The sequence below is a fragment of the Homalodisca vitripennis genome, unplaced genomic scaffold, assembly GCF_021130785.1.
Source record: "Homalodisca vitripennis isolate AUS2020 unplaced genomic scaffold, UT_GWSS_2.1 ScUCBcl_10678;HRSCAF=19669, whole genome shotgun sequence".
In the NCBI taxonomy this organism is placed as follows: Eukaryota; Metazoa; Arthropoda; class Insecta; order Hemiptera; family Cicadellidae; genus Homalodisca; species Homalodisca vitripennis.
The window spans coordinates 3,024-15,711 of record NW_025786785.1 but is presented as its reverse complement, the minus strand read 5'-3'; the positions used below and the strand labels follow the sequence as shown (position 1 = coordinate 15,711).

Here is a 12,688-nt window from a genome sequence, read left to right as displayed (position 1 = left end):
CTTGTGATATCGGCAACCAAGAAAGTGTCATCCTTGGCACAATTATCAACTCATTTAAAGTTGACAATCCCTTCAGCCAAGGTCATTTCACGAGATAGTGTGAAATTGCGTTTGAAGATTGCGACGTTTTTGTTCCTTCTCTCATCTGGCTAGGGGAAACTCAAATTTTAACGATCGATGCGGCCAGGTTCTGATCAAACTGCTAGGATTCCAGCGTCCTTCAATTTCGACTTCAGTAGCCATCACAACCTTGAAATATTAGACTAATCGCTATGAATTGTAAGTGTGAACAAATCTAGCACTAAAAATTAAGACCAACCATAAACTATAGTTTCATGTGCATCGTGCACACTACCAAATTTAAATGCCACCAAAATGACGTAAGAAGCCAAGTAATTATCCAAGCCTATAAAACAAGATTACTCGCTGAGCTGAGTTAATGAAACGTCAACATAAAACCTACTGATGGAAACTCTAAAGATTTAACGTAAAGTATTTAATTTTATTTAGAAAGACCTGGTCCAGAAGTAACAATATTTGGGTTTTTCGGATGAGGAGGGTCTTAGGAGAGGAATCTGCTCACAGACACCCTGATCTGAGGAGTCCAATCACAAAGCTTGCAGAGTTTGCCTATATTAAAAAGCTGGCTGTAGTGAAACAACCCTATGAATGTTTTCCCTTAAGGACAATGTTAAACCTCATGCAACTTTTATACTTTTATTTTGTTTGTAGCACTCTGGGAATTGTCTTCTTTTTAAGATATAATTAATACGCATGCAGACGATTTTAATTTTTTTTTCTTGAAAGTTTACACTTTTTCAGCATTTTAACAATGAAATAACAAAAAAATAAATAAGCAATACAAATATTGAAAAAAGCTAAAAAGCGTTTAAATGCGTATTAATTATTATCGTTACACTAAAACATCTCCTATATAGTTCTATGACTAAAAATAAGATTGTAAAAGCACACAAGGTTTCAAATATTTCTTATGGGTTAAAATCAATATGGCCACCTGTACAGACGACTCTTAAATGCATCACATTTCCCAGAGAGTTACTCTCCTTGTCCTCAAGGACACATGCTGTTAGTACAAAAAAAATTTTAAATTTTGTTTTTGAATAATACCAAAACTTATATGATTACAAAACCACTTTCTCATTATTATTATTTCACTTGTTTTGATCTTTAAAGTTTTGTCCAAAATATTATAAGTAAATATTTGACCTATTCTAATTAATCATTGTTAAACCATTAAATAATTTTTTAACAATTTTTATATTATTTCTGGGTAATCCTGATTTCTGATGCTCCAGAACCAAACTGTACCAAGTATCAGATTTTTTTTTTTGAAATATTTAATTGCTTTAATTATTAAGTAAAATGTAAGAAAAGCCTATAAATACAACAAACAACAGACTGACCTTGACATCTCCACGAGAATCAAAGCCATCCAGCTGGTTAAGCAGCTCCAACATAGTCCGTTGGATCTCACGCTCCCCACCGGAGTTGGAGTCGTAACGCTTAGTCCCCACAGCGTCAATCTCATCAATGAATTACGATGGACGGAGCATGTTCTTCTGCCACCCGAAACAGCTCTCTCACCAATTTTGGTCCATCACCCTATTAGCAACAAAATATTGCATTAATTTAAAACGGATCCTCTCTTACAATTCCACTAAATTTTTCCAAAATGTTGAATACAAAACAATTAAAAATGCTAAACCTACTTTAAAATCAATAAGAAGCATTTTTTACTTATTTTATTTCAGCTACATTTATTATGCTTAAAAAACCTGAAGGACTCCAAAAGTACCCCATGCTTCCAGCCAAATTTCTCAAAATCAACAACACATTTCGAAATCTTACCAGGTACTTTTGAATCAGTTCAGAGCCAACCACCCTGAGTAACGTCGCTGATGTCTGATTGGCAACAGCCTTTGCCAGGAGTGTCTTGCCCGTGCCAGGAGGTCCGTACAAAATCACACCCTTAGGCGGCTTGATTCCCATTTCTTCGTAGTATCCCGGATGAGTCAGGGGCAGTTCCACAGACTCCTTAATCTCCTGTATCTGCTGATCCAGTCCTGCAATCAATACAACATGAAACTGACGATATGAGATGTGGAACATGTGTTAAAACAATCTGCACAATCGATATTCATATTTATACTGAGTATTTTAAACCATTCAATGATTTATAGGATGTATTGTAATGTATATGAAAAAAGAATTTGATGTCCAAATTTTGTTTAAGCAAAGAGCTATGAAATGCCACAATGCACAAGGCTGTCCAACTGAGGCCTGCAATGCCACGATGCACAAGGCTGTCCAACTGAGGCCTGCAATGCCACGATGCACAAGGCTGTCCATCTGAGGCCTGCAATGCCACAATGCACAAGGCTGTCCATCTGAGGCCTGCAATGCCACAATGCACAAGGCTGTCCAACTGAGGCCTGCAATGCCACAATGCACAAGGCTGTCCAACTGAGGCCTGCAATGCCACATGCACAAGGCTGTCCAACCTGAGGCCTGCAATGCCACGTTGCACAAGGCTGTCCATCTGAGGCCTGCAATGCCACAATGCACAAGGCTGTCCATCTGAGGCCCTGCAATGCCACGATGCACAAGGCTGTCCATCTGAGGCCTGCAATGCCACAATGCACAAGGCTGTCCAACTGAGGCCTGCACTGCAATGCCACAATGCACAAGGCTGTCCAACCTGTTTTCCTCCTATCTTGTCATCTAGATATTTTTCCAAGGCGGGAATGTGATATGAGTAATAATTTTAATTGTTTTAAACAAAAACATTAATATTAATAAACTAATACGATTACATACGCATGTATGCAAACTGACGTTACATGTCAAGGAAGATTAATTAATTGTAATTAACGTTTCATTTAGCAGAAGTAGAGTGTTAGTTGTTCTAAAGATACATTCGATGACATTCAAAGTAATGGTTGGATCTAGAAAGATAACATTATTTTTATTTCAGAACAATCACAAAATAAAAGCAACTCATAAAACCTATTATTAATTGTTTTGACAGCAAAGGTTAAGTAAAAAAAAACTTTATTAGTTTTTTTCACCTAGAAAAAATTGTATATGGCTCTATATAATATATACATACATATTACAAACAAAATACTAGAGCTAAAAGATGGCCATTGCCAACAAATCAATATATTCATTATAATTTGACATTTTGAGTTGTAGTTAATTAAAATCTTGTTTATTTTATACTTATTTCATATTTGAATCTTCTCATGATTTGCTTAGACTCAAAATTATAATCCACTCAAGCTTATAAAAACAGTAATAATGGTGACTTGACTTATTACCTCCTATGCAACTTGTATGATGAGGTTCTATGTAACTAAATTTGTTAATTATTAGCTGATATATTGTTCGAGGGCCATTTAAAAGTAACAAAATTATATACTACCCAGAATTTAGAAATATTACATGAAGAAACACCATAAAAAATGCTTAAAAAAGGGCGAGTTGGAAACATAAAAATTACTGATATAATTAAAAATATCAATGATAAGATGAATACACTTGTGTAACTTAAAACCGAAGTTTATGTTGTAAGGTTACCTCCAATATCTGCATATGTTTCTTGAGGTGCCTTCTCCAGCTTCATAACAGTGACCATCGGGTCTGTATCGTCTGACAATACCCCAACAACTGCGTGAACCTAGAAACCATAGTTGAACACTTTAAAATCTTTACAATATATTCGGTACATAAGTTTTAGGTTATTAGTTTTTACATTATTAGATGTGTTCGAATTGAGTAAATCATTCAATTCAAAACAGTGTGAGAAAGAAGAAATTGTGCCATTGGCAGTTTTAAGATTCAACTTTTTTTGTCACAACTGACCACCTGCCACATGTCTGATATTATGTTAAAATTATTTCCTTATTGTTTAGTGTGTTTCCAGTGAATTATCATTGTTCTAAATCACTAAAAAAACAAAAAAGTAAAAACGTAAATCAATGCATATTCGAAATTGTTTAACAATTCACAATTTAAAAGCTTTTTCAATATATTATTATGTATCCTCAAAATTTAGTTGATTTTGTATAGAAAATACTCAAATAACTTGAAATTTTCTGATAAATAACCGTATTATGTAAACATTCCATCTAAATTTGTTTTATTCTCCAAAATGTGTGTTACACAAAACAAAACAAAAAACACTTTTTTGGAAGTAAAAGGACAGAATGCTGACAAAATCTATCTGTACACTATATCAAACATACCTTATGATTGAGTAGAACTGAGCAACCAGGTTCCAACTGATCCTTATCAACGAAGGACAGAATACTGACATAGTGTTCACTGCCGACTGAAGTTGAAGACAATGGCATGATTGTCATCTATGATTTCTTCCAAGGTCCCGACAGAGACATGGGGGTTCCTCTCAAGTCATCTACTTTAGATCTCTCTTCCTGTGGCAAAGTTTAACATGTATAAAAATATGTAAAAGAACAATACCTCATGTTTTGGTGTAGTGTATTTAACACGACTTAAAAGTTTCTTTTTTTACCAGAAGCCAACAGTTATAATTCTAATATTTAATCATAAGAAAATATAGTAATGTAGTTAAAAAATATAGTAGTAGTAATTATTCTTAATCCTAAATTCGTCTTCACTTCCGCAAAAAGAGCAAAAATTACAAGTTGACAAAACCAAAGCTATGTTTTAAGTAGTGTAATTTTTACAAAATCAACCAATGATTAAAATAGTAACAAATATTAAAAAACAACACTTTTCCAATATAATTTTATTTTTTGAATAAATTGAGAAAAAAGAAGACTGAAATTTGCAATAATGGCCTTCTTATTGTTTATGAGTTTTCTTTATTTCCGTTTATGTGTAGTGTTTCCCACGCATTTAAAATTCAAAAATTAAACTGTAGTCATGTCTTATTTTATATACTGGTTGAAATTTTTCCAAATTTTTGTATATTGCACGTTTACAACCATATGGTAATTTTAATATTAATTGTAATGAAAATAATGTAAATATTTATTTGTGGATCGCCTGACGATAAAAACCTTTGATTTCGAAACCTTGTTGTCAAAAAAAATGAACTATTTTGGAAAAGTGATGTTTTAACAACATTTGTTACCATTTAAAAATTTTTTTTATTGCTCCAAGAGACTTCACCCATAGATTGTATGGGGTAGATAAACCACACTGCAGTTTAAAAGCGATGGCTCAATACATATATAAGAACAAAAAAACTCATAAAGTTCTACACACCATGTGAAGTAAGATTCATTAATGGTGAATGCTCGATGGAACTCTGGAGTGAGAGTAAATATTTGGAATTGTGAATGCTCGACTAAACTCTTTGGAGTGGGAAATAAATATTTGGGTAGTAAATATTTTAGAATGTGAATGCTCGGACTAAACTGTGGAGTGGGAAGTAAATATTTGGATTGGTGAATGCTCGAAACTGAACTCTGGAGTGGAAGTAAATATTTGGGTAGTAAATATTTAGAAATGTGAATGCTCGGACTGAACTCTTTGAGTGGTAAGTAAATATCTGGGAAGTAAATAATTTAGAATGGTGAATGCTCGGCCACTGAACTCTGGAGTGGAAGTAAATATTTGGAATGGTGAATTGCTCGGTACTGAACTCTTTGGAGGGGAAGTAAATATTTGGGTAGTAAATATTTAGAATGGTGAATGCTCGACTGAACTCTTTGGAGTGGTAAGTAAATATCTGGGAAGTAAATATTTAGAATGGTGAATGCTCGGACTGAACTCTGGAGTGGAAGTAAATATTTGGAATGGTGAATGCTCGGACTGAACTCTTTGGAGGGGAAGTAAATATTTGGGTAGTAAATATTTAGAATCTAAGACCAAAAACTTTTAAAAAACTTACTTCGTTTTCTCTTCTTGGGGTTTCAGTCTTTCCTGATTACGGATGAACTCTTCTTCCATCACAAGTAATCCTTTATTCTTTCCAATTTAAGGAGTTTAAGTCTACACCTTGTGTCGGAGTTACTGAAACATTTCAATACAAATCATTATGCAAGTTAGTGTAAAATACAGCTACCATTATTCGTGGTGACAGAAAAGTTTTCTCCAAATTCTAAAAGACAATTTAAATATTTTGGTGAAAATTAATAAATGTAAATAGACAAAATCAAAGTTGTGAAAATTGGCCAATACGACCCTCATCTATACTATAACAGCTTTTGATAAATGTTTGCTCATGAATTAACACTATTGCATATACAATATACAGGTGTTCATTTGAAAACTTCAAACTCATATTAAAAGACTTAGAGCCCAAGTGTCAAAATTCTGTAAATGGGAGTGTAATAGTACTAATTGGGTGAAAAAAATTATTTTCAAAAATGTGGATACTCGACCCCATGGCCCCCCTGTACCCGAAGCCAACATTTTGAAATGGCAACTAATACCTTGTGACATCTTAAATTGAAACTCTTAAAAAATGCCTGTATTTGTGGTAAAAAAAATTGAAATCACCAAGCCATTTAGTATAAGCAGCCAATAATAAAAAATTTCTTACACAATTATTAGTCTACAAACAACTGTACTATTGCTAATAAATCAACACTATTACCTTCTGAATGTAATGATATTGCAAAAAAGCAAAAGGTTTTGTATAACATAAACATAATTACTAATTTCGCTATTCAGTAATTGTAAGTAAACAGGACAAGCAAGCGTCTTGTCATTCTTTTATCTTTCTAATCTACAGTATTGTTTGGAGACTAGTTGGTAAGCGCTATCTCTGGTCATGTTTCCACACCAAACATTTGGGAATGCAGTTTCATTTGTTTAGTGACAGTGGTGCGTGTTGTTGACATCTTGATTCACAAGGAAAATGGCTCAATTAAAAAATCAATAACAAATGTGATGAACCGCCAGTCAAACTTAATAACAAATAAAAAAGCACATAAAATTGGGCAGTTCTATAAAGATACTGTAAAGAATGAATTTGGTTATCGAAAGAAGACTATATATATTTTCTACCTAAATCATCAGCTGTTACTTCCAGTTATTTGTTCCTTATCATTCTCTCCCTTTATTGTAAATGAATTCATATAAAATGTTTACTCATATTCCTTAGAAAATTCAAAGGAATCTTTCTTTGTTCATTTTCTACCTTCACTAGATCCAACCATTAATTTGTTTTCATTCCGAACAGAGTACTTGTTTAAATATTAATTAAATATTAATAAAAACACTACTTTCCAAATTGTTTATTATTTCGGGCGAGGCCTTTCAAAACCAAAGGTTTCATCTTCAGGCAACTCCACAAATAAATATTTACATATTGTTTGTTAAAATTAATATTAAATTAACATATGGTGTAAAATGTAAATACAAAAATTTTGGAAATATTTCAGCCAGTATGAAAAAAATTAGTATTTGACTAGAGTTTAATTTTTGAATAAATTCAGAAGAAAGAAGATTGGAATTTTCAATAGGGCCCTCTTCATTGTTCATGAGTTTTTCTTTACTTCTGTTTATGTAATAGTGTTTCCCAAGCATTCAAGTTCATTGTGTTTTGTTATTTCTTTTATTAATTTTAGATTTGTAATTGATGTTCTGTGTCCCTGATTCAATGCAGTGCTTGGCTACAGCAGATTTGTCAACTCTTCCATATTTTGTGTGCGATAAATGCTCTTTAAATCGTGTTTTTTATTGTTCTTTTTGTTTGTCCAATATAAATTTTGTCACAGTCATTGCATCCAATTTCATAAATTTCCCGATTTATTATCATTTGAAATTTTGTCCTTAGGGTTTCCTAAAATTTGGGATAATTTGTTGCTTGTTCTGTGAGTGACAGTTTTATTTGTATGCTTTTTAAAAGTTTTGCATATTTGGTTTGAAAAAGTGCTGTACTGTTGTGCAAATAAATTCATGTTTTGTGTCTTCAGGTGGTCTTAATGTTGTATTATCTTTTCTACTTTTTCTTTTTAAAGCTTGTTTTAGTATATTGTCAATGAGTTGTGTAGTGTAACCATTGAACATAGCAATAGATTTGATGTAATTTAGGTTCTTTCTTGTAGTTTTCTGTTGAAAGTGGTGTATTTAACAGTCTATAAATCATTGAATTAAATGTTGCTCTTTTTTGTGCAGAAGGATGGTTAGATTCATTGATGATGAACCTATCTGTATGAGTTGGTTTTCTGTAGATATCGAATTCAAATTTTGTTTCATTTCTAATAACTAATAACGTCTAAAAATGGGATACTATTGTTTTTTTGTTCAATTTTTTCATAAGTAAATTTAATAGTAGGGTAAAACAAATTTAGAGTTTGTGATAAAATCTTGTATGTTTTCATTTTTATTAAATATTGCAAAAATATCATCGACGTATCTTATCCATTTTCCTTGGGAAATATGTCATTTTAGATTTGGCTGTAGTTTCAAAATAGCTCATAAAAATATGTGGCAATAAAACATGAGAGAGGATTTCCCATAGCTGTTCCATCAATTTGGGTATAAATAAGATTCTCTATATTGGAATGTGCTCGTGATTCATACATAAATTTATCATACGGGAATATTCATCAATTATTTCCTTTCTTTGTAAATTTTTGAGAAGTTAACCAATCTGTAATTATTTTAATTGTGTCCTTAATAGGAACATTAGGATAAAGCGATGTTACATCAAAAGAAACGAGATATTCATCTTCATATAGAACAATGTCTTTAATTGATTCTATAAAATCGTATCTGTTCTTGATGGAAAATGAAGGAAAACTTTCTAAAGTTTGAAGATTTTTCGACAACCATTGAGACAGAAAATATGTTGGGGAGTTTATAACATGACACTATTGGTCGCATTCCATTCCCAGGTTTGTGTATTTTTGGGAGACAGTGTAATTTTTGGAATGGTAGGATTAGGAACTATGAGTTTTCTATATAATTGGTTGTTAATTAAATTTTTACAGTTTTTTAAGGTTTCATGATACTGATTTAGTGTACTTTTGGATTGGATTTTTTTGAAGGATATTATATTGTCCAGTGTTTAAAATTTGTTTAACTCTTTTATGATATTCTTCTTTGTTCATAATGACAATAGTATTACTTTTGTCAGCCTTCAAATAAAATACATTCTTCTGTTTTAAGACGTTTTATTGTTCTATTGTATTTTGTGTTATGTAAATGTGAGGAACGTTTTTCTTTTTAGATTCTTGGAAAAGGTAGAGTATATGTCGATCTTATGGCAGTTTTTGTACTCTCATCTAAATATTGAATGTTACTTTCTATATCAACAATTACATTTTCACTGTCATTTACTACTTGTTAGGTTAAAATTTAAACCTTTGTTTAAAAGATTCATTTCCTCTTCGTTTAAATGTTTCTGATGACAAGTTACACACTAGTTGTTGGTTTTTGATAGGAAATTTGGTTTCTTGATGAAGAAATGGCTCATTGGAATTTAGAAGTAATTTAAATTTGTTTTCTAACTTTTCCTGTTTCTTTTTGTATTTAAAATCAATACTATCCAGCATATTACAATATTTTTTCTTGAAAAAGTTCATGATAGATCGTTGATAAGTTTTTTACTTATGTCCAAATGTAGTTTTTCTAAAGCTTGTAATGATAAAGTATCTTGTTTAGAGTAAAGATTTTTTATTTCCAGGTTAAGCCAATTCAATTTTGCATTATGTATAACTCTGTCAGTGGTTTTTGGGTTTTTAATTGGAATGTTAATTTTAATAAACTTTGGGAAAATCTTAAATTTCTTGCATTTTCTTAAAAACTGGATATCTAATTCTAATAACCTTACTTTTTGTTTGTATTTTGTGAAGATCTGTTCAGCTCACTGGGCTTGAGTGCCATGTTCATTGTAGACTCTTGGAGCAATTGGAAATTCTTTAAATATTATTAAATATTAATAAAAACACTACTTTTCCAAATTGTTTATTATTTCGGGCGAGGCCTTTCAAAACCAAAGGTTTCAATCTTCAGGCAACTCCACAAATAAATATTTACATATTGTTTGTTAAAATTAATATTAAATTAACATATGGTGTAAAATGTAAATACAAAAATTTTTGGAAATATTTCAGCCAGTATGAAAAAAATTATATTTGACTCAGAGTTTAATTTTTGAATAAATTCAGAAGAAAGAAGATTGGAATTTTCAATAGGGCCCTCTTCATTGTTCATGAGTTTTTCTTTTACTTCTGTTTATGTATAGTGTTTCCCAAGCATTCAAGTTCATTGGTTTTGTTATTTCTTTTATTAATTTTAGATTTGTAAATTGATGTTCTGTGTCCTGATTCAATGCAGTGCTTGGCTACAACCATAATTTGAGCTCAACTCTTTTTTCCATATTTTGTGTGCGATAAATGCTCTTTAAATCGTGTTTTTATTGTTCTTTTCTTTTGTTTGTCCAATATAAATTTTGTCACAGTCATTGCATCCAATTTCATAAATTCCCGATTTATTATCATTTTGAAATTTTGTCCTTAGGGTTTCCTACAAAATTTATGGGATAATTTGTTCGCTTGTTCTGTGAGTGACAGTTTTATTTGTATGCTTTTTAAAAATTTTGCATATTTGGTTTGAAAAAGTGCTGTATGTTGTGCAAATAAATTCATGTTTTGTGTCTTCAGGTGGTCTTAATGTTGTCTTATCTTTTCTACTTTTTCTTTTTAAAGCTTGTTTTAGTATATTGTCAATGAGTTGTGTAGTGTAACCATTGAACATAGCAATAGATTTGATGTAATTTAGTTCTTTCTTGTAGTTTTCTGTTGAAAGTGGTGTATTTAACAGTCTATAAATCATTGAATTAAATGTTGCTCTTTTTTGTGCATGAAGGATTGGTTATAGATTCATTGATGATGAACCTATCTGTATGAGTTGGTTTTCTGTAGATATCGAATTCAAATTTTGTTTCCATTTCTAATAACTAATACGTCTAAAAATGGGATACTATTGTTTTGTTCAATTTCATATGTAAATTTAATAGTAGGGTAGTAAAACGAATTTAGAGTTGTTGATAAAATCTTGTATGTTTTCATTTTTTATTAAATATTGCAAAAATATCATCGACGTATCTTATCCATTTTCTTGGGAAATATGTCATTTTAGATTTTGGCTGTAGTTTCAAAATAGCTCATAAAAATATTGGCAATAAAATTTAATAAGATACGTCGATGATATTTTTGCAATATTTAATAAAAATGAAAACATACAAGATTTATATCACAACTCTAAATTCGTTTTAACCCTACTATTAAATTTACATATGAATATTGAACAAAACAATAGTAATCCCATTTTTAGACGTATTAGTTATTAGAAATGAAACAAAATTTGAATTTCGATATCTACAGAAAACCAACTCATACAGATAGGTTCATCATCAATGAATCTAACCATCCTTCTGGCACAAAAAAGAGCAACATTTAATTCAATGATTTATAGACTGTTAAATACACCACTTTCAACAGAAAACTACAAGAAAGAACTAAATTACATCAAATCTATTGCTATGTTCAATTGGTTACACTACACAACTCATTGACAATATACTAAAACAAGCTTTAAAAAGAAAAAGTAGAAAAGATAAGACAACATTAAGACCACCTGAAGACACAAAACATGAATTTATTTGCACAACATACAGCACTTTTCAAACCAAATATGCAAAACTTTTAAAAAGCATACAAATAAAACTGTCACTCACAGAACAAGCAACAAATTATCCCAAATTTTAGGAAACCCTAAGGACAAAATTTCAAATGATAATAAATCGGGAATTTATGAAATTGGATGCAATGACTGTGACAAAATTTATATTGGACAAACAAAAAGAACAATAAAAACACGATTTAAAGAGCATTTATCGCACACAAAATATGGAAGAGTTGACAAATCTGCTGTAGCCAAGCACTGCATTGAATCAGGACACAGAACATCAATTACAAATCTAAAATTAATAAAAGAAAATAAACAAAACCAATGAACTTGAATGCTTGGGAAACACTATACATAAACAGAAGTAAAGAAAAACTCATGAACAATGAAGAGGGCCCTATTGAAAATTCCAATCTTCTTTCTTCTGAATTTATTCCAAAAATTAAACTCTAGTCAAATATAATTTTTTTCATACTGGCTGAAATATTTTCCAAAATTTTTGTAATTTACATTTTTACACCATATGTTAATTTAATATTAATTTTAACAAACAATATGTAAATATTTATTTGTGGAGTTGCCTGAAGATGAAACCTTTGGTTTTGAAAGGCCTCGCCCGAAATAATAAACAATTTGGAAAAGTAGTGTTTTTTATTAATATTTAATAATATTTAAAGAATTTCCAATTGCTCCAAGAGTCTACAATGAACATGGCACTCAAGCCCAGTGAGCTGAAACAGACTTCACAAATACAAACAAAAAGTAAGGTTATTAGAATTAGATATCCAGTTTTTAAGAAAATGCAAGAAATTTAAGATTTTCCCAAAGTTTATTAAAATTAACATTCCAATTAAAAACAAAACCACTGACAGAGTTATACATAATGCAAAATTGAATTGGCTTAACCTGGAAATAAAAAATCTTTACTCTAAACAAGATACTTTATCATTACAAGCTTTAGAACTACATTTGGACATAAGTAAAAACTTATCAACGATCTATCATGAACTTTTTCAAGAAAAATATTGTAATA

At 30.9% G+C, this 12,688-nt stretch overlaps 1 protein-coding gene across 1 annotated transcript; it reads right to left on the bottom strand.

Annotated features, from left to right (window-relative positions):
• Positions 1-1,424: 1,424 nt before the first annotated feature.
• LOC124374862 (26S proteasome regulatory subunit 4-like) lies at positions 1,425-4,457 on the bottom strand (the record flags this gene model as incomplete). The annotated part of the gene is given in 7 exon segments (XM_046833006.1): positions 1,425-1,556; positions 1,558-1,623; positions 1,870-2,084; positions 3,601-3,700; positions 4,269-4,364; positions 4,366-4,413; positions 4,416-4,457. Coding segments are annotated over 7 exon segments (699 nt in total), but the record flags the coding sequence as incomplete, so codon positions are not given.
• Positions 4,458-12,688: the final 8,231 nt, after the last annotated feature.